General features: G+C 34.5%; 1 protein-coding gene across 3 annotated transcripts in view; it reads right to left on the reverse strand.

Annotated features, from left to right (window-relative positions):
* Positions 1-16,316: 16,316 nt before the first annotated feature.
* LOC114333016 (cell surface glycoprotein 1) overlaps positions 16,317-24,116 on the reverse strand; it is a 104,095-nt gene continuing 96,295 nt past the window's right edge. For 2 of the 3 annotated variants that reach the window (XM_028282831.2, XM_028282829.2), the window contains 3 exons: positions 20,606-20,792; positions 19,151-19,222; positions 16,317-18,071 (listed from right to left, as the gene is read on the reverse strand). In XM_028282831.2, coding sequence (XP_028138632.1) covers positions 16,477-18,071; positions 19,151-19,222; positions 20,606-20,792 — 1,854 coding nt within the window. In that variant the 3' untranslated portion in view covers positions 16,317-16,476. The remainder of the gene's footprint in view (positions 18,072-19,150; positions 19,223-20,605; positions 20,793-24,116) is intronic. The other variant, XM_028282830.2, reaches the window with a different exon arrangement.

Genomic DNA, 24,116 nt, shown 5'->3' on the forward strand with positions numbered 1-24,116 from the left:
TCCTAATTGTATATCAAAAAATGGGCAAAAACTACCTCTTAAAACCCCACCAAATTTATTTTGCATATCTTAACCGGTTTTAGAGCAATAAATAAATCGTCAATTTGTAAGAAACAATTCAATACCCCCTATCTCGGAAAAGAAGCATTTGCGGACAAACGTTTATAAAGCAAACTGTCATTATTTTTTCATGTAGAACTGCCCCTTAAAGTTTGCCATACTTAACAGAAAACATACTTACATAAAAAACAGAATGTTATGAAAACATGATGCTATAGTTGGGTTTTAATTTCAGTATTTTATAAATGCTAGAATATTCCACAGGATCACACGAACTTTGAGAAAAAATCACAGTTTGATTGGTACACCCGGTATACAATGACAATTTACCTGTCTAGTAACAATATTATTACCGCAATATTGTTAAAGAATAAGGCTTTAACATGTTACAAAAATCACTTAAATCGGGCAACAGGTTTAGGAAATTCGAGACATTAAAAATAACCAATTTTTAAGGTAGGGCGTTAATTTCTTGAATAAGTGTATTAACATGTGTACACGAGTTGTCGTACACATTAAAAAATTCTACAGCCGCTTTTCTAAACTTGTTGTTTGTATCTTTTGTCTTTAAAAAACTCCATCCACACTGAATATAGTTGTTAGACTGGAAGGTATATTAAAATGTTTAAGAATCTCATAGTATTGCATGCCGATATGACAAAAGAAAATTAATTATTGTTAAGTATCCCAAATATTGTATTTTGTAGTTAGGTGACATATTAAGACGATCGGTAATTTTATATTTTATACAAATAATGTATACTATAAGTTTCTATGAAATTATATGAATATATAGTCTTTGAAACTGTCTGTCTCACTTATTATGACTACATACTACCTTGCGAAGTTAAAGTTTTACAAAACATGCTGTGCTTCTTGCGGTATTCATCTTCAAGGCTACCAATATGCTTCTTGTGACTTATGTCGATCTAATGGGACATATATTGTCAAAGAACTGTTTTTAGTTGAGTTTAAAGCCTATAGATCAGCCATGGCTATCACAAAAAAACAATATGACTACGAAAGAGAAGAAACCCTAGAAAGAGACGACTGGATAACGTGGACCTTAGATCAATGGACGTTAGGGAATTTAAAAGGTTTCTATCAAATAAGCATCACGGAAGCAGTGATACAGCCCTGATTTATATTTTATTATCCACTAATAACAGAGGACCACATGGAATCAGTCGTACTGGAAATGTGGCAAAAAGTTAGTCATATACTGGCCTAAGGTAGGTAAAGTATCAGACTTAACACCAAAGTCATATAGAACAATGAGCCGTTACTATTAAAAACGCTGGAAAGGCCTCTGGGTAGGTACATAATAGACGAAGTGCTAAAAGATAATCCTCGTAAGCAATCGTTAATATGCATAGAAGTCATCGTTGAGTGCTCTAAATGGGCTTATTTCAAAGTTATGGAGGTTAAAGAGATAGAATGGCAGCTTTTTTAGATATTGAAGGGGCATTTAATAATATTACTACCAACTCTCCGACAAAACCTGCGGAAATATGCAGATGGATAAGAGCATCCCTGGAGAAGAGAAGAGTAATATCCACTCTAGGTAAAGCAAGAACAGGTGGAGGCTGTCCACAAGGAGGAATTCTGTCACCTCTACTTTCGGCAACCTTGATAGATGGACTTCTCTAAAAAACCTGTCCACAGACGACTTTTACTGTCTAGAATACTCTGACAATATTACAATCATCGTCAGGGGCAAATTTTCCCAGGTCTGTCTGGGATAATGCAAGGAGCCCTAAATATAGTTGATAACTGGTTTAATCGAGAGAGACTGATAGTTAATGCTGAAAAAACTAAAACATGAACTTCACAAAAAAGATAACTTAAAGGCCTAAAACCACCGGTGTTGGGAGGAACAGATTTCATTTGCCAAAGAAGCAAAATAACTAGGGGTATATTTTAATCATAGGTGTATACGGAATACTCACAGAAAGCTCTGGGGCAGATGTAGAAGAATGTGAGGTAAGAATTGGTGGCTCAAGTCCAAAATGACCTTATGGTTATACGTGAGGGTTATTAGACCAATGATAACGTATGGGTCTCTGACGTTGTGTACAATGACGCTGCAAGTGAGAGCAATTAGTCTGTTAAGTACTACACAATGGCTAGCACGTCTTTGTATAAGGGGCCCATAAAAATAACTCTTACTGCGGCGTTGGTAGTTCTGCAGAATATAGCACCTCTTCATATCCTTATACAGAGCGAAGCCATATATCAGTGATGCACAGACAAATAGTCAGCAACACATAAGTCAGGCGCCGTGACCAGACATCTCGTAACGCGACAGTTCGTAACTATACCAATTCGTAACGTCCAAATTAAATTATTCTGTTTATTTTTGTTAACGTGGAAACTAACTTTTATTACAGTTATAATTAAAATTATGTTTATTAATTTAACGAATCAGTACCGGGATAAACATGTTTAACACATTTTATGTTTCGTGTTTCAGAATATATGTATTAAAAGTCTTTAAACACAAACAAATATTTAAATACATACAAACTTTTAACAATATTTTTAAAAGTGTATCCCTTTTATTGTTCCTTAAATTTGCATATACCTAGACAAAGGAATAATGAAGTAATTCGTGAAATATTTAAGCCAACAACCATCTTTAGACATTCCCAATTTTCTAGTAAACATTTTGTAAAGGAAAGATTATAATTACCTGTTATTATAATACACCTTGTGATTGGTTATAGCGTTGGGGTATTCTATCAACGGTTATAGTTGATACGAGGGATGGCTTTTAATACTTTAATGCTTGATTTAAATACTTTTATTATATCCTGAAACACGAAATATGAAATGCCAAAAATGTTTACCTGATATTGATTCGTTAAACTGATAAACATTTTTCATTTATAATTGTAATAACATTATTTAGTTTCCACGTTAACAAAAATAAACAGAATAATTCAATTTGGACGTTACGAATTTGTATAGTTACGAACTGTCGCTGTTACGAATTGTCCGTTACCAGTTGTCCGGTTACGAACTGTCGCGTTACGAGCTGTCATGGAACCGTCACACAGTGTTCAAAATTGGTCAAAACGTGATCGAAACTAAATTTGTTTAAACTGTAAAAGTGATCCGGCTGAAAACTTGGAATATTTGAGGTATTATACCGTATAACGAGTACATTATAACAGGGGTCGTTTTTTTTTTTAGTTTTCATCCCTTCACTAGGGGGTGAATAGGGATGTTCACTAATTTTTAAATATAGTTAAGTTCAATAGATTACAAGGTATATAAAAACGTAACAATCATAAAACTGTTTAAAAATGTATATTTTTTAAGATAAATGAGTTCATAATGTTGATTTTCTTGGAGGCTAGAAAAACGGTACCCTGCAGCGAGGCTACGGTCTGTGACGTCAGCAGTCGTAACGTCTTTGATCGACGAGTAGTTTTGTATACTTATTTACTCAGTGTATTTGAATGTGCGCAGTTTTTTACATATTTAATTATTAAAAATAAAGCCAAATAAGTGGTGTTTTGTTCCTGGGTGTGTAAATACATCAAAAAACAGTTCTGACAAGATTTTTATTACCGTTCCAGCCAATTTAAAACAGAAAAAGAAATGGTTTGTTGCAGCTAGAACTTAAAATAACTAACTTAAAGAACTAACTTAATAAAATAAACATTATAGAAGTTTTCCAGAGACTTTCGGCCCTTGGTAATAATGTAATTGTTCTTTCTGCATTTACATTTTCAAAAATACTTATTATTAGTTTTCTCAGGATTCGAAAAAAAATGAATGAATTTAAATAGCATTGGACCAAGATTTTGCACCTACCCCCTTAAAGAGTACCTAAATGAAAAAGTTTCGGGACCTCAAATTTGTATTCCTTAAACTGGGATATTCCTAAAAACGGGATTCTAATAATACATACAGTAAAAGTAAACCTTGAAATAACTACATGTGGATGTAGGTATGACTTTATACTATATTAAAATCATTAATAATTTAGTGAAAAGATTGGTTGAAATGAAAATGTATAATACCCAAGTTCAGAAATATTTTTTACCTTGGAACAGTTGTCAACTCGAAATACGAAACAACCGAAATAAGATCTAGAGTTGAAAAGGACATAGCAACATTTAACAACATGCATGAGAAATATTTTCACCCATTGCGAAATAATATCTCTCCCACTAAAAATGCGGCTGCTAAAATGTTATTATTTCCGGTCTTGCTAAATGGCCCAGAGGCCTGGACAATAATGGAAATATTAATGAAAAAGCTAGAGGCATTCGGGATGTGGGTGTACCCACGTATCCTCAAAATATCCTGGGCGACCCACACCAACGTACAGGTATTGCGTCGAATGGGAAAACAAAAAGAAATCTCTTTTACAATTAAGAAACGAAATCTTAAATATTTCGATCATATCATGAGTCATGATAAATATCGTATACTCCAACTGATAACGCAAGGTAAAATAGAGAGCAAACGCGGACCCGGAAGAAAAGACACTCATGACTTAAAAACTTATGCCAATGATTTGGACAAAAATCGATCGAGTTATTCAGAAACGCCTCAAATGAAATTAAAATTGCCATGATGATAGCCAACGTCCACAACGGACAAGGCACATGAAGAATAAAAATATTTTTAATACACCTAACCAAGGTAAAGTAATAACCAGCCAATGTATGTATACAATATGCATGCGTACAATGCATGCATACAACTTTCTCTATTTTTTTTGTGGAGTATTAAGCATTTATTTTTTTAAATCTAAACGGGAACTGGTGTATGTTTTCAAAAGACTGATAGTGTGTAAATTAATTTATTAAATCAGCTAAGTACTTTCAGCATATTAATGCCATCATCAGAGCTATCCTATAAAAAGACTAAGTTGAAAAATCTTATTCATAAAAAATTATAAAGTGAAACTTACGTCTTATAGGTGTAAAATGTGTTTTCTATTCATTTATTTTTTTAGCTTAAAGAAGACATGGAAAATTATATGGAATATACACTCAGTAAAGCTGTGGTAGATTTATTTTTTTACAAGATGCCAATAAATCATACACCATTGTTACATCTACACTACAGTCGGTAGTTTATACGAATCGGCTTTCTGAAAACCTTCTTCCATTTTATTTGTTTATTTTTGTAAAACCCAAAATATGTCCTTACAAACAGTCTATCCACTTTAAACTAAACAAATTCACTATAAAACTCCACTTTAACCCTGATAAAACAAGAAGAGAACAAAATAAAATGACCTGAAACGTCAAACAGGTAAACAGTAACACTATGAGAATGGCGCGCGCTTGGGGTATGCAACTAGTGACGTCAGGCCAATAGAGAAGCGTTCTTGAAATTTAAAATAATGCTAGATTTCTAATAAAGATTTTTTATAGAAAGGCTTTTTCAATTTTGTTGAAATTTTGGACAATTATTCCTAGGGTGTTTCTTAATCGTTTTACATGTTTGAAATGACTTTTTAATTTTTTGTGAACATCCCTATTAGGTACTTAAAAAATATCGTTATACAGGGTGTTTCATTAAGAATGTCCAATTTGATTTGTAGATTCTAGACCTCAAAATATTAGGATTTAACCCAAATCACTTAAATAAAATGTGACTCGTTACAGAGTTACAGGGTGTTTTATTTAAAAATTTAAAAAATATTTTTGCTCATTGGTTTAAAACTATTTGACGTATCCTTTTCATACTTGGCAAAAAGTGTGGGTACTGTACACTCTATAAAACTATGTCAAACAATCGTTTCTGCCTATTACCAGAGGCGTACGACAGGGGACAGTGAATGGTTGAGCCTTCCCAAATTCTATGCTACTGGCGGAAATGCCATTTTAGCACAATTTTTCGATTCTACAATACTATCTATGTAAATAACATACACTTCATTTGCAACGATAAAGTCATCAGTTTTCGAGATATTTGAAGTTGTAACGACACAGATATTTAATTAATGTATTGTGCCGCTTAATTTTAAATTTCAAGTATCTCTATTACCAATTATTTTATCGTTAAGACTGAAGAGTATATTATTCATTATTAATGATAAAATCATAAGTTTTCGAGATATTTTAAAATTAAGCGACACAATACATTATTCAAAATATCTCTGCCGTTACTTGTTTAAGTTCAAATATGTTGAAAACGAATAATTTTATCGTTAGGACTGAGGAGTATGTTATTTACATAGCGAGTATTGGAGAATCGAAAAATTGCGCTAAAATGGAAATTCCGCCAGTGGAGTAGGAATTGGAAAGGGTCAACCCCTCACTGTCCCCTATCTCGTACGCCTCTGGGACTAACTAGAAACAAATATTTAACATAATTTCATAGGGTGTATAGCACCTACACTGTCGTGTCAAGTATGAGAAGGATACGTATAATAGTTTTAAAATAATGAGCATAGTTTTTAAATTTTTAAATAACACACTCTGTAACTCTGTAAGGAGCCATATTTTATTTAAGTGATTTTGGTTAAATCTTAATATTTCGAGGTCTAGAATCTACAACTCAGACATTGGACATTCTTAATGAAACACCCTGTGTATATATTTTTAACAGTGTTATGAGTGCTAAGAAATACTCAATACTTAAAAAAAAAACACAGTATTATTGGTACACCCGGTATACGATGACATCTTACCCGTCTAGCAACAATATTATTACGGAGATATTGTTAAAGAATAAGGCTATAACATATTAAATAACTTAAATCGGACAAGAGGTTTAAGAAATTCGAGACATCAAAAATGTCCCATTTTACAGGTGGTGCGTTAATTTTGCTGCTTAGTGTATTAATATACACGGATTATGCGACAGATTATGACGGAAGCTCGAAACAAATGAGAAGCATTGAAAAACCCTATAACGTATCTGCGCGTAGAGCTAACAATTTTTGATGAATTCGCTCACATTTACATTTACTCAAAATCCCAACATTTTTCCCAATCGCGCCTAAAGAAATATAACTTCAATAAATTGTTAATATAACTATTTATAAAACTAATGTACAATATATTCTCTATTAAGCAAAAACACTACTTCATCAAAACTAAAATCTCTTTTCGCAACCCCAACAAATATCATGTGTTTGACATACATGTAAACAATACGTACGAATGCAATTAATTCAGACTAAACGCGCGCAGCGCTCAATGCAATGCGCCATGTACTCAGTTGCGCAGTTTTCCGCAGTTTGTGTTATATATTTTTTTATTCCTTACATTGTAATCTTTCATCTAGTGAAGGATTTAACGTGGCACAATAAACGTAATACGCTGTCAAACATTAATTTTATCAAAAATTGTATAGGTTTTTAGACAGCCGATTATATCAAAATTATAATCACCTTTCCGTGAAGCTAACTATATAATTTTAATCTTTAAAGTATGTATTTTTATCTCCAATAATTACTTTTACATTAGCCATCCACAGAAATGAAGTAATAATCAAAGTAAAAGGCATATTCTGAGGATTTAAATTTGATGTATAAAATTATATTGAATTTTGTACTTTTGATCATTAATACATCTGGCTCTAACAAACTTCAAAAATCAATTTTTGCTGAAAAGTTGCATCATGAGTAGTACAAACAAACTCCTTAATTTCGGCATTCTCAGATTTATTTTTTTTGTGACTTTCGATCACGTTTCCTTCAATTTTGAACACTGTGCGTCAGGCGCATAGTACTGGCCATAGAAAGCTAATCGAGGAGCTCTTAAGCAGATATTGTAATGGGGCAACAGCTACGAGATATAGCTTTGACAATATATTTAAATTAATATAGCAGGCAGGGAAAACTGGAAGGAAGGCAGAAAAGAAAGTACCATATTCACAGATAGCCAGGTAGCGGTTAACACACTCAATTCTGGAGATGTCAATTCTAAGCTAATATGGAATGTTGTGGGTGCCATAAATTAGAGGACCGTAGCAAGGTTACGATAGCCTGGGTGCCGGGACGCGAGGATCATAAAGGAAATGAAATGACTAAACAAGGCTCAGAAGTACCATTCGTTTGACCATAACCCTTCTGCGTTGTCGCAAAGGCAGTAAAAAGAACGGCTACAAGATAGTGGAGAGCTCACAAATCTCCTGGATGGTAGAGGAATTAACCACAACAAAGATAGGCGAAACAGTTCATTATAGAACATTCGCCATAAGCAAATACAGAAAAACAGACAAAGCCATAGTAGGTCTGCTAACAGGGCACTGTAAGCTGAATAGGCACTTAAAGCTGATGAGATTGGCAGATGATGACCTATGTAGATTCTGTTACCTAGAAGAAGAAACAGCAGAGCACATTTTGTCAGTGCAATTATTTGCATTAAGCGAAGAAAAGCCATCGACAAAGGGTAACATGGAAGATTCAGTCTCAAAGCTATTAGACTTTTTTAAAAGGGTCACGCTAGATAGTGCAATCTAAGGCTAGAGGACCACAATAGTTCTGAAAAGGTCGCAGTGGAGTAGGCAAAAAGCCACCCCATTGAATCTAGCTATTTATTACACATATCCTTTGGGTCTATATGCCATAGAAGCTTTCCTATTAGCCACTGGATGAGTACTTCCCCACTAGGGTGGTTCGAAAAAAACTTTTTTTCTTATTTCAGATCGCTATAGTGTCCAAAAGTTGCTATTGGTATGGACTTGAAAAAATCAATAATTATTATTTTTTTAATAATTTGTCTTCCGGTCGCGCAGTGCCATCGAAGTTAGCAAAATTGTGAAAAACCTTAATTTTTCAAATTTTTTTTAAACAGAATAGATGGTTTTAATTGCGTTCCTATACCATGAATTAACTACTAAAAGTATGTAAAATCAATATAAATGCACATATTATACATTTGTTTCATATCTTCAGGTCGCGCAACGTAATATAAAATGAGTAAAATTAGTAGTTTTTGCAAAATTTCAGTTTGACTGTTTAGTACAATTTAATCATACGCCTTTTAGAGATGCTATAGTTTAATTCAATTACAATAATATATTTAAAATCCAAGCATCTAAGATACATTTTGATATTCAAGTGGAATTAGGTCGCGCAGCTTCGTCAAAAACAGCAGACTACCGAGAGGCGAGGCGAAAGTGACGAATGCCAGCGAAGCTCGCGCAGCCACAAATAGAGATACATGTGGGAAGACCTCTACAATGGAGTATTTGTCTTCTTCATTACTACGAACTGCCATTCCGCCACCTTTTCCAACACTTAGATGGAAATACAACAGGCACTATAGGATATCCGGACCGATTGGAAAGGCCCTACCTGATTGTGAAAAACTACCAGTTATTGTTGATTTTAATCGTTGGCATCGCTGAGCGGTGCAATAATGTGGTTCTAATATAGCCGTCTCTGGACCTGTGTCCACACACTTTACTTGAAGCTACGGTCACTAGCTTAACGCATCTTTCAACTGCCTGTGTATGGCATGGCAAAGTATTTATACTCATAACAGGCTTGAAGTCATTGCTCACATACTGTTTTATCTCTTCATTAGTCAATGTTCTTAGCAGTAGAGGGAAGTCAGTGTACTGGTGTTCCATTTGATAATTACGTAATACTATTTAGCTTCAAAGTTTATGTTTGGTGGTTTAAAGATTCTGATATTGCTTGCTTTTCCTTCATGATACGCCTAAAGCCCAGCTCTCGGATATGGTTTCTGTCATCAGTTACCATAGCCAAAAGTAAGTTTTCCGGATGGGCAAAGTAAGCATTCCGTTGTAAAACGGGATCAACAACTTGAAGAAGCTCTTCTGGTAAGTACCTTGAATATCCAATGATTTTGTAATCATGTCTAGGCTCATCTCTGAATTTGTGGTTTATTTTTGTGGCAAACCACATAGGCATATTATAACATTTGAGAATGAATGTGACAATCTCTCTCAGATTTTCAGAAGGGTTGGACACACTGATATAGAAACGCAAAACTCGGTTTGCAGTAGTAAGCCATCTTGAATGTGACGTTGGGACAGGATCACGTACCCACTACAAAGTCTTCTGAACAATGTCCTGACTTGATGACTTCTGATATCTCAAGCAAGTACAATTATTGGTGCTTGCTAAGAATACGCTTGTCAACTTTTGGAATCTCACAATCAATAGGATTAAAATCAATAAGTGGTAGTCTTTCACAATCAGGTCGGGCCTTTCCATTTGGCCCGGAATATCCTATTGGGCCTGTTGTATTTTCATCTAAGTATTGGAAAAGGTGGTGGAATGGCAGTTCGTTGTAATGGAGAAGACAAATACTCCATTGTAGAGGTATTCCCACATGTATCTTTATTTGTGGCAGCGCGCGCTTCGCTGGCATTCGTCACTTTCGCCTCGTCTCTCGGTAGTCTGCTGTTTTTGACGAAGCTGCGCGACCGAATTCCATTTGAATATCAAAATTTATCTTATATGCTTGGATTTTAAATATATTATTGTAATTAAATTAAACTATACCATCTCTAAAAGTCGTATGATTAAATTGTACCAAACAGTCAAACTTCGAAATTTTGCAAAAACTACTAATTTTACTCATTTTGTATTATGCTGCGCGACCGGAAGATATGAAACAAATGTATAATAAGTGCATTTATATTGATTTTACATACTTTTAGTAGTTAATTCATGGTATAGGAACGCAATTAAAACCATCTGGCCTGTTAATAAAATATATGAAAAATTAAGGTTTTTCACAATTTTTGCTAACTTCGATGGCATTCCGCGACCGGAAGACAAATTAATAAAAAAATAATAATTAGTGCTTTTTTTAAGTCTATACCAATGGCAACTTTTGCGCACAATAGCGATCTAAAATAAAAAAAAAAGTTTTTTTCGAACCACCCTATTCCCCACCCAGTCTACCCTACGTGGAGTAGTGGCGAACTCAGTAATGGGGAACAAAAGTTTATTAAACAAAGAAAAATTCTAGGTAGGGCAGTTCCCAGCAGATGAAGAGTGTTTTGGCTTACTAAGTTGCGCTTGGAACAAGATCAACGAAACTGTTCAGATTGCAACGAACATTATCGAGTCTTTAAATTGATAATTAAAAAAACGAATGAGCCTTTCGGAAAAGAAAAATTATCAATTGTTTCAGGATCTTAAGAAACAAATTTACGTTCCAAAGCAACGTTAGTCATTTATCAGATAATGATCTGGTATATACACATAGTTTCCAAAGTTATGCATCACTTAAAATTATGCTCATTTTCATAGTTGATTTTTCCGTGAACAGATTAACAGATGCACCTAATTTTTTATTATTTTAGATTTTCTTTGGTATTTACAGAGGTGGGCAAAGGTTTACTGCAACTTATTTTTTTTAACTTACAGCGGGTGGAAGAAAAAATATGTTTTTCTAATGTTAAGTTTAAGACACCCTGTAGGGAGGACGAGGTATAAGTATGGCAATACATTGAAATAATATTATAGCATTATGTTTTATGAACATTTTGTTTTTTGAATTTCTCTAATATTTTTAGAAACAAAGAAATTAGACCGTTTTATTTTTTAACGACGTGTTTTAACTGAAACAAAACTAAATTAACAATAAAAAATAACAGTTAATAAACCTTTAAAACAGAAAAATACATAACGTTAACAATTCTGGTCGACACCTTAAGAGTTTAGTTGCCGACAAAGTGAGCAGTATGCACAGCGCAAGATAACAGAGATGAGATTGTTTAAGGGAGGCTCTGTGATGTTTTGGGGTGGAATTTCCTTGAGAGTAAGAACGAAATTGGTGTCTACATGGTGGCTCTTTAAAGAGCGAGGGGTACATTGCACAGTGAACTTTCTGTGAGCACTTTGTTCCTTTCGCAGTATATATAGGAAATAATTTCATCTTAGTGTCTCATAAGACATGGCCTCCTCACGTATCACATGTCGTCAGTTAAAACACATCTCTCTCTCTCTCTCTCTCTCGTTCCTTCCCTCCTTGTGGAGTATTGGGCGCTTATGCGTTTCTTGGCCAAAAAGTGTAAGATTGCTGTCTGGCCGAGACAGTGCATCTTCTTTTGTTTTTATTCTCTGGATAAATTGTAAACTAATTCCCTCCACTCTCTTCTATATTTTGCTCTCTTTTTGACTTCGCCCCATCTTAGTCCAATTTTTTCGAGTTCTCTCGTTGTTGTTCTTTTCCAGCTGTTGTCTGGTCTGCCCCTCTTTCTTTTCCCCTTTGGTTGGTATTCGAGTGCTTGTCTTGCTATGCTGCTTTGGTCTTTCCTCAAAGTGTGGCCAATCCATTTCCATTTTTTTCCTTGACTGAGTAGATATGTTAGTTTGCTTTGTCCTTTCCCATAGTTCTGTATTAGTTATTTTGTTTGGCCAATATATTTTCAGGATTTTTCTTAGAGATTTGTTTACAAATGTTTGTAGTTTTTTAGTTGTATTTTCGTCCTGTTTCCATGTTTCTGCTCCATAGAGCAGTATACTTTTAATGCAACTATTAAAGATTTTAATTTTTGTTGTTTCCGATATTTCGTGTTTGCCAAATTCTATTTAAAGCGTTGAATGCGTGTTGCGCCTTTGTTATTCTCGTCTGTATATCTTTTTTGCACACCCCGCTCCTTTCCATGACAGATCCCAGATATGTGAACTTGTCTACCTCTTCTACTTCTTTACCGTTTATCATTATTTTATTATTTGGATGGTTATTATTTTTTAGAAGTTTAGTTTTATCTGTGTTTATTCGAAGTCCGATCGTGTCGGAGTACTGTGCCAATTTGTTAATTTTTACTTGCATATGATTTCGGTGTTCAGTTATCAGGCAGATGTCATCTGCAAATTCGAGATCTTCTAACTGTTTGAAAAGGTTCCACCTGATGCCTGTTCGATCGTCGATTACTTTTCTCATTACCCAATCTATCATAATAAGGAATAGGGTAGGGGATAATACACAACCCTGTTTGACTCCACTTTCTATGGATATTTCTTCTGTTACTTCACCTGAATGTTCTAGTTTGGCTTTGTATCCTTCGTAGAAGAGTTTAATAAAGTTTATGATTTTTAGTGGTATCCCATATAATCTAAGGATTTTCCACATCTGTGCCCTATATACACGGTCAAAGGCCTTTTCAAAGTCGATAAAACTCACATCTATATCTTTATTCCATTCATTTGTTTGTTCCAAGATAATTCTAATAAGGGTGCAGATGTGATCAATAGTGGAATTGTTGGAACGGAAGCCTGCTTGGTTGTTTCTCAGTTTTTTATCTAGTTCCGGCTTCAATCTTTCCAATATTATTTTGGTCAGCACTTTGGATGTGGCACTTAGTAGTGTTATTGCACGCCAATTGTTGCATTTGCTCAGGTCTCCTTTTTTGGGTATTTTTATAATCAATCCCTCTTTCCACTCCTTTGGCAATTCTTCGTCCGTTCATATTTTATTCAAAAGTGTATGTAGCATCTCTACTGACTGCTCGGTGTCTGCTTTTATTATGTCAATGGGTATATTGTCGATTCCTGCGGCTTTGCCATTTTTTAGTAGTTTTAGGGTGTTTCCAATTTCATCCCTTGTAATTTCTCCAGTATTCACTTCTAGCTCTGGTGATTCTACTTCATCTTCTATGATTTGAGTTATTTCATGCTTAGCATATATCTCTTCGAAATATTCCTTCCATCTTTGTATTATTTTTCTCATTTTTTATTCTATTTCCTTGTTTATCCTTTACTTCTTGTATATTTCGTTGTGCTTTTCCTGTTACGTTTCGTATGATTGTATATTGTGTTCGTAAGTCGTTTTCTTTCGCTGCTTCTTCTGATATACACTCGGGTGCAAAATTAACCGGACACCTTAAAAATGGGTAATTTTTGATGTCTCGCAATTCCTAAACCTGTTGTCCGATTTAAGTGATTTTTTAATATATTACAGCCTTATTCTTTAACAATACCGTTTTAATAATATTGTTGCTAAACAGGTAAATTTTCATTGTATACCGGGTGTACCAATGAAACTGTGTTTTTTTCTCAAACTTCGCATCGCCCTGTGGACAACATTTACAAAATACTCAAATTTAAACCCAACTATAGCCTCATGTTTTCTCAACATTCTGTTTTTTGAGTCATTCGCTTATGTTGGACCGTTAAAAAGTTAGGTACTTTAACAGTTAGCCATGTTTTTTATCAAAACAGTATGTTTTTAAATAAGCATGGCAAACTTTATGGAGTTATTGTACATGAAAAAAGAACGGTTTGCTTTATAAACCTATGTCCGCAAATGCTTAATTTCTAAGATAGAGGGTGTTGAAATTTTTCTTATAAACTGACGATTTATTTATTGCTTTAAAACCGATTGAGATATGCAAATGAAATTTGGTGGGTTTTAAGACGTAGTTATTATACAACTTTTGACATACAAGTTAGAATTTAATATTCACCATTGGCGCGCATACGGGTAATATGAGCTGTCATATTACCCGTATGCGCGCCAATGGTGAATATTAAATTCTTAGTTGTATGTCAAAAAATGTGCAATAACTACGTCTTAAAACCCACCAAAATTTCATTTGCATATCTCAACCGGTTTTAAAGCAATAAATAAATCATCAGTTTGTAAGAAAAATTTCAACACCCCCTATCTCAGAAACGAAGCAATTCCGGACATACCGTTTATAAAGCAAACTGTCATTATTTTTTCATGCAGAATTACCCTTTAAAGGTTGCCATACTTATTTGAAGAGACCCCGTATTGATGAAAAACATGGTCCAATGTACGCGAATGAATCAAAAAACAAAATGTTTAGAAAACATGAGGCTATAGTTAGATTTCAATTTCAGTATTTTGTAAATGCTAGAATATTCCACAGGGTGATGCGAAGTTTAAGAAAAAAACACAGTTTCATTGGTACACCTCGTATACAATGAAAATTTACCTGTTTATCAACAATATTATTAAAACGGTATTGTTAAAGAATAAGGCTGTAACATATTAAAAAATCACTTAAATCGGACAACAGGTTTAGGAATTGCGAGACATCAAAAATTACCGATTTTTAAGGTGTCCGGTTAATTTTGCACCCGAGTGTATTTAGCATATCATTTATATAGTTTCTTTTATGTTTTCTGGCTTGTTTTTTTACTTCTGCGTTTTTTGCCTTGTATTTCCTTTTAAGTGCCCTCTCTTCTTCCGATCCTTCCTTTTGTAGAATTTCTTCTTTGATTTTTTTTTCTTTCTTCTATCAGTAGTAGAGTATCTTTGGTAATCCATTTTTTATTTTGTGTTCTTTTTAATCCGATTGTTTCTTTTGCTGTATTCATCATCACTTCTTTAAAATATTTCCATGTTTCTTCGACTGACTCTCCAGTTTGTTGTGATACTGTTCGGTTAATTGCCAGTTTCTCACTGAATTTATTTCTTATACATTCTTGTTTTAGGGCATCAACGTTGTACTTGTTCCTTCTGCTGATTTTTTGGTTTTTATCTCTGGCTAATTTCATTTTTAGTCTCGCTTTGATTAGCATGTGGTCTGATCCCACATCAGCACCTCTTAAGCTCCTGACATCTTGCAGCCAGCATTTCCTTGAGAGTAAGAACGAATTTGGTGTCTACATGGTGGCTCTTTAAAGAGCGAGAGGTACATTGCACAGTGAACTTTCTGTGAGCACTTTGTTCCTTTCGCAGTATATATAGGAAATAATTTCATCTTAGGGTCTCATAAGACATGGCCTCCTCACGTATCGCATGTCGTCAGTTAAAACACATATTAATGATAAAAACCATGTAGTTTCTTCGTTATTTATTAAAGATATCAGAGAAACTGAAACACCAAAATGTTTACAAAATATGAGGCTATAACATAATTTTGATATGAAGGTACCGTTGTACCTTTTCCTCCCTACAGGGTGTCTCAAACTTTTGTTTCAGTTAAAACACATGTGCAAGAATAAAATCGTCTATTTTCTTTGTTTCAAGATATCAGGGACATTCAAAAAACAACATGTTCACAAATCATAAGACTACAACACCATTTTGGTGTATATCCACACATGTACATTGTCCTCGCTACAGGGTGTCTCAAACTTGATATAAGAAAAACATATTTTGCCTTTCACCCGGTATAAGTTAAAAAAAAAAGAGTTTGAGTACACCTTTGCCCAACTGTGTAAATACCAAAGAAAGTCTAAAATAATATAAAAAATATCAGCGGAATGGGTTAACGTGTTCATGAAAAAATCAACTATGAAAACGAGCATAATTTTAGGTGATGCATAACTTTTGAAACTATCTTTAGTATAAACGTTTAAAAATAAAACACAGACAAAAATATTAATTGTTTATCAAAAACAAACAGCTTTATTACAAATTAAATTAGCCAACATACAAACAACACCGTCGTTAAACACACCTGAAGGCAAAAATGCAATACGTATCAACATTTCCAGTTGATCGAAATAAAAACATATAAATTATATTTAGCCTATTATTTCTTCTTTCCACCACCACTCTTGCGGGGCGGAGGAGTAGGGCCTTTTGCGGCTTCTGTTGAAGGGGCTGGAGGTGGTGTTTCTGGTACACTGGCGCTAACTTGTAGTTCTGCTTTAGAAACGGGACTAGGGGAACTAGATTCTTGTGATACAGGGGGAGAGACGGGTGTCGTGGGAGGTGTAGGTTCTGTTACTTTGGAACTAGGTAATTCAGCAGTCTCTTTTTGTTTAGATTCTTCTTTAGGAGTATCCTTTTTACCTTTTTTAGATGCAGGAGATTGCTTAGGTGTCGATGCTTTAGGTGCAGGTTTTTCAGGTTCTTTTGGAGATTCCTTTGGTGAATCTTTTTGTGTCTCCTTAGGAGACTGTTTTGGCGCATCTTTTTGAGCTGCCTTAGGTGATTCTTTAGATACTCGTACTTCTTTTTGAGCAGGGGTTTCTTTCGGCGCTTCTTTTTGAGCAGGGGTTTCTTTCGGCGCATCTTTAGGGGATTCTTTCGGCGCTTCCTTAGGGGATTCTTTCGGTGCTTCCTTAGGGGATTCTTTCGGTGCTTCTTTAGGAGCTTCCTTGGGAGGTTCTTTAGGTGCTTCTACAACTGCTTTTGGTTGTACCTGAGGCACTTCTTTTGGAGCCTCCGTAGGAGCTTGTGTAAGTACCTCTTTTTGTGATTCCTTTGGAGATTCTGCAGGTGTTACTTTTTTAGCCTCCTCTGGAGATTTGGGAGTTTCTTGTTGAACTTCCTGTGTAGAGTCTTTGGGAGCCTCCTTAACAGGCTCTTGTGTTGCTGCCTGAGGACTATCGCTTACGACTTCTGGGCTTTTAAGATCCTCTGTTGTTGGTTTTTGTTCTTCTGGTTTTTCTGGAGATTGGGAAACTACGGTTTGAGGTTCTGTGAGTGGTTTTTCACTTACTGACTGAGCAGTTACGGTACCAGTAGATTCTTTAGACGAATCTACAGCTTTTGGCAGATCGGCTTGAGTTTCAGGAACTTGTTTAGGACTTTCAGGAACTACAGTTGGTTCTACTTTGGGTAGCTCAGTAGAAACAGGTTCGACCGTTTGAGTAGCTGGACTAGGTGCACCTGTACTTGGTTCTTTAACTTCAGAAGGTTGTACAGCTTGACTAGTCTCTACAGGTACCTGTTGACTTTCTTGTCCAGGTAATGTTGGTTGTTGAATAGGCGTTTCTGATTTAGGACTCTCCTGTTGAATGGCAACTGCCGCTGGAGGTGCAGCTACTGCCGCTGGAGGTACAGCTACTGCCGCTGGAGGTGCAGCTCCTGCCGCTGGAGGTGCAGCTCCTGCCGGTTGAGGTGTAGCTCCTGTCGCTGGAGGTGCAACTCCTGCCGAAAGTATTTCGACAACAGGCTGTTGACTTTCTGGCTGATCGGGAACCGATTGTACAGGGGGTATTTTAGGAGCTGCTTCTGTGGGTTCAGGTGCTTTTGATTCAGACGGAACAGATTGTGGGGTTTGAGGAGGGGGAATTACTGCTGTGGGTGATTCGATCTTCGATTGTGGACTATCAGAAACTTCGACAGCTGCAGACAGTACCACTGGTGCAGCTTCTTGGGGTTGCTCAACTGTTGGAGCTGAAAAATTACTTTATCACATGTTACATCGTAAACTTTTTGTTAGTAGGGATAACTCCGTTTAATAAGCTGGTCTTTATTAGCTGAAGGTTACCTTTTGCCCACTGGGATTGCAAGTGTTGCTGTTTCACTGTAATCAACTTGCATTGCTAAGCAAAATCCAAGTATGTGGATAATTTAGTAGCCCAAAAATTTAAAAAATGCATATCCTATACCTATACCGCATCGCATTAGAAAAAAAATTCCAGTATTGTAATTTGACATGTTCACAATAATATTTACATTATTTATGCTGAAAAAAATTGTTCAAGCACTCATATGTTCATAAAAAAAAAATATGAAAAAAAGTATTGCCTTAAGCAAAAGATGAAAAAGTTGCCCTATAGGTTTTTTAATTTAATAGACAATTGGAGACATTTCAAATTCTTTTCAAAGTTAGAAACAAATGTCACAAATATGCTTCATAATGTTTAAACAAGATGATGAAACTGAACAACCGAATATTGTGTTGTGAGAGGAAATTTGAAAGGAAACTGCAAAAATCTTTAAAGATGCCACAAAACTAGCTGTTATGTATGGTACTGAATAATGTGTGATGAAAAGGAAAGCAAAACAATGAATGCATGTTGCAATAATGAAAGTACTCAATGAATTAGTGGAATAAGGAAGAACTATAACGAAAGTTTACATGCAACAATGATTGATGTCAAAGTGAGATACTATGGTTAAGATGTCTGCCCAGATGATGATCCCAAAATAAAAACATAAAAAGAAATAAATAATACACCATCAAAGATTAGCAATTATTTCTATTTTCATTTATTCTTTTTCAAATTTTTGGGCACCTAAGAATTAAAAGGGAAACTATTAGTAGGGTAGGGGGTGGTTATGCATGACATTTTTAAAAAATTACATTTTTATTGGAAGTATAGCAGCCAGGTACACACAAAGCTTATGGATCTATTCCAAAATATAATAAAATTGATAAACAACCAGTATTATTGAATTTTTAACAAAAACATGGTAATAGATCCATTATTTATTATCTGCTGGAGTCTTGAGGCGCAGGGTTTGTTCACCTGTTTCGGCAGACTTCTCTGGTTCAGCGACAGCTTCCACCGGTTTTTCCTCACTTGCAGCTGGTTCACTTTCTAAATATCCCAAAAAAATTAATTAACACTAATACACCAAAAATAATTAAGCAAAGCAAAGCCTCGTGCATTCGCAAGCTGAAAATTAATGACTGCTACAGAAGAAAGTATAAAAATTAGTAATACAACAATAGCTTGCCAAAAATTAGCGATATTTCTAACTTATATTTACAATTCTGACGTTTATATTAGACGTTTTGTCTGTGGCTGCGTCAAACTTCAGTTAGTGGAAGACAATGGGTGCGTTCGGACGACCACAGCGGCTGGATAGCTGAGCCAGCAGTAGCTGTCAGACGTCACCGCTGGAAGCCAGCCGTTGAGAGATTTACTAAGCTTTCCCTATCACGGCTGGATGCAACCACTCAGCCGATTTCTGCTGCCAGCCAGCCGCTATGGTCGTCCGAACGCACCCACTGTTGCCGCATCGCTTTTATCGTCTCTGGTGCAGTCGCAGACCACACGGATAAAGCATATATTGCATTTAATGTGGTTTATTCACATCAGTGGTCATAATAAATTCAACGAGAACAAGAAGATGACTTAAATACTCAAACTATCCACTTGCCAAACAATGAATTTGATAAAGGGGACCAGTTTACAACCACGGCCAAAGACTGGTTTACACATTTATAATGAAACAATGAAAAGTGGCCTATTAATGCTACGAAAGTACCGCAATCCAGATTCTAGTTGTATAGTAGTACCAGCTATTTAAGAGACGAGCTGAATATTCAGCTCAGCGGTGTTCGAGGTGTGTTATTCCATAAACAAGGGATCTATTTGTTTTATGAAATGATCTCTTGTTTATGTAATTTCACACCTCGAGCAATAACACCCGAACTGAATATTAATTGAGTATCTTAGAGAGCTGGTACTACTATAAACATAGTAAAAAGACTAGAAACAAAATAAGCAAAGCAAAAAGTTAATAAAAATGTATCGACGTCGTCTCTAGAGGTATTGTTATAGAGTACAAAGATAGGTTAGGTTACGCATGGAATATAGAAACAATTTCAAGACTGAAAAAGAAAGATTAAATTGATTCTAAGGGATTAATTTAAGGATCTAAAGGATTAATTTCTACTTGAAACTAAAAAAGTCTTGCGCGTGAATTTATGAAGTTTTCAAAGAGTTTCTCATTTATGTACTGTCGTTAGTGTTAAATATAAATTAGAAATACCTAATATCGCAAATTATAGCATATTGGTACATAAAGGAAAATAGTAAAACAAAACTCAATCAATATATTTAGAGAGTACAAAATGTTGAGAAAGTAAACAAAGTAAATAAAATAAACATAAGATTGCGACAGGTCATGCAGCTTTTATGGCACTATGGAAGGTACTAGTTGTTAGCAAAGAAGTTACAAATACTACTCCGAACCTGCATCAGGGGCAAGTGCCAATGTTTCGCAAATTTTGCTCCATATATTGTCGAATGAGTCTCGTCCTAGGTAGTCTATATTTCCTACCTCCCAGCCTTGCCTCCTTAAATGGTCGTCTAAGGCTTGTTGTTCAGGTGTTCTTGGTTGACCCAAGGTCAGATTGGCGAACGCACCTGCTAAGCCGGCCTAAAATAATAACGGAGAGGATTAGTCAAAGAGTCAATTGGTTAATATAAATCTAATTCTACTATTAGTACATTCTTTCACGGTTTTTGCTGTGATTTTAAAGAACCGCTTGGATTGACATGAAATTTGGCATAGGTACGCATAGCTAATATGTCAAAGAAAAAAAGTGATATGGTGCCGATGTGTGCTTTTGCCCTGGGGGTGCGTTTCACCCCATCTCGGGGGTGAAAAAATATATGTCCAAGATAAGTCCCGAAATGGATAAACTTACTAATTTTAAGCAACTTTTGTTCTATAGAGTTTTTTCACCAAATCAATACTTTTCGAGTTATTTGCAACTGAATATGTTCATTTTTCAAGAAAATAACCACGTTTTTAGACGGTTTTTCGCAAATAACTCAAAACGTAAGCATTTTATCGAAAAAATATTCTTAGCAAACCTATAGCCTATAAAAAAAGTGAAAAAAACGGTGTATATATTAGGTCTCTATACCTAGCAAAAGCAGAGTTATAGCTAATGAAAAATAGGTTCATATTCGAAAAATTCCAAATAGAATAATTCAATGTGAAATATCCAAGTAATGAAGCATTCTTGGGGAAAACACATTACAACTTTTTTAAAGTGTTTAAAAAAAGCTTTATTCCTGTTTTTATAAAAAAAAATTCTAGCATCAAATGTAAGCAAGTTACGCTCAAAATAAAGTTGGTCCCTTTTGTTTTGGCAAAAAAAATCAGGAAGATCACCCCCCAATTAGCAACTTAAATGAAATTAATCGTTACCGCTTCACAAGTTACTTTACTTATGTTGTTTATATGATCTGTAAGTTTCATCGATTCAAAGAGCTTATTTTTGAAAAAATTTGGTTTTAAAGTAAAATTTTTAAAAATTTTAATTTTGAAAAAAATTCTTTTTTTCAAAATAACAAAATAACAATTGTTAGAGATACCAAAAATTTTAAACAATAAAAAAAGTCGGCTTTACTTTTCTGAATATCTTGTATTTTTGAAGTTATACTTCTTAAGGCACGAGGGTAAATTTTTATTTTACTGGGCGCATGCGCACACCGACAGTATGGTATAAACGTTATACGGGATCTGATTGGGTGTTAAAATCATATGTCAATAATTGTTCAATATGGAGATTTTGGATAAACAAATTAATGTTGTGTATATTAGTTTTTATTGTTGTGATGGCAGAGAAAAAAGCAAGTTTATAATATTGTAGTGACTTTTTAAATAGTTTTTAAAAGCGACAGGACGTAATAATTGTAAATGTTTCAGTAGCCTAATAAAAAAATTTCATAGGTACCTACCTATTTGGAAAATTTAAAAAGAACCTACCAAAATAATATGTAATGCTTTGATTTACATAATTTGATTACCATCAAAATTTCTATCAATATTCACCTAATATATTGTTTTCTTACTCTATGTTTTGTTGTATTTTAATATTTCTTTCAATTCTAAATAATTTCAATTCAAAATCAAAATAATTTGGTTAAATTCAGAACCGTCAAAAGTTTAATCCGTTCAGTTAGTTGATCTTCGCACATGATGACAAGTTTAAGGTGAACGAATTTCAATACTAACTGCGCTGATAAGCGGGTTCGAACCCCAATGGAAACTTTTATTTTTTTATTTTATTTATACATTTTATGATTGTAAGTTTATTTATTATAAAAATTTTTTTCAGAAAATACGTATTTAGTTAAAATGTTTTTCTACATTGTTCAGAAATCATTTGTGGCATTTTTCAATGTGTTTGTTTGTGTGTGTTTTATTCTTTTGTTATTTTAATTTTTGGCACTGTTTTAATAAAAAATTTTGAGAAGTCATACCTAAGTAGTAAAATTAGTTTAATATTTAAATAAAATATAAATAAACTGTTTAAAGTATATTAATTTCGTTAAAATCATATAATAGAAGTATAACTTCTTACGTGCGTACAAAGTACACACACATTCTTTTTTTCTTTTTCTGTAAGACAAAAATTGGTTAAGATTCGTTGTTCCTAAATGTGCCTACACTCGTGAGAAGTGACTCGTTCAAGCCCTTTTAACTACAGCTCTTTCAAAAATAAGGACTTTGAACCGATGAAACTTACAAATCCTATGATCGATACATACGCGAGTAAAAAACTTGTGAAGTGGTAACAATTAAGTTCATTTGAAATGCTAATTGGGGGGGTGACTTTCCCGATTTCTTACCAAAAAAAGGGATCTACTTTATTTTGAGTGTAACTTGTTTACTTTTGATGCTAAATTTTTTTTTAAGTTAAAATGAGTTTTCCCCAAAAAAGGGTTTTGTTTTTTGGTTATGGCACGTTAAAATATTCGATTTGGAATTTGACGAATATGAACCTATTTTTCATTAGCTATAACTCTGCTTCTACTAGGTATAGTGACCTAATATATACACCATGTTTTTCACTTTTTTACGTGCTATATTTGTGATAAGAATTTTTTTTTCAACGAAATACTTACTTTTGAGTTATTTGGGAAAAACCGTCTGAAAACGTGGTTATTTTGTAGTAAAATTAACATATTCACTCACAAATAACTCGAAAAGTATTAACTTGGTGAAAAAACTTTATAGAACAAAAGTTGCTTAGAATTAGTCACTTTATCCATTTCCGGACTTATTTCGAACATATATTTTTCACCCCCAAAAGGGGGTGAAATTCACCCCTAGTGCAAAAGCACACATTGGCAGAATATCACTTTTTTTCTTTGACTTGTTAGGTATGTGCTATGTGTATGCCAAATTTCATGTCAGTCCAAGTGGTTCTTTAAAATTTAGAGGTTTTGCAATATTTTACCTTTAAAGATATATTTTTATAAATTAAATATATTTTTCAATGCCCAATTAAGATACATATTTACATAAGATACCAATTTGATACATAAACTTAAAATAATTCAGTTTTTTGCCTGCTATGCTGTATAAAAGTTTGTACTCCGGCAACACTTTAACATATTTAGCTGTACTTGGAGATTATCAGACAATGATAAATATAAACAAAAGAAGCCTTATCTCGCGCTGGTAGAATGTGGTCTTAGATTGGTTAATAGCTAGACTCAGCAACCACAGACAATTCGTCTTGGGTTATGCGGATAATCTGGTCATCTCAGCCTATCATCATGATGCTGCTCTGTCCCTTGCTTGGAGTTTCCAGTTAACAACACCGATCTTCTCAGCATCCTGTATTACCCTGTCTATCCATCTGAGCTTTGGTATACCCCGTCTTCTCATTCCTACCGTTTGCGCTTTTAGAATTTTTATCATGTTGGATTCCGTGGCCCGGGTTACATGTCCTGTCCACTA

This window comes from Diabrotica virgifera, chromosome 10 (assembly GCF_917563875.1).
Source record: "Diabrotica virgifera virgifera chromosome 10, PGI_DIABVI_V3a".
Lineage (NCBI taxonomy): Eukaryota > Metazoa > Arthropoda > Insecta > Coleoptera > Chrysomelidae > Diabrotica > Diabrotica virgifera.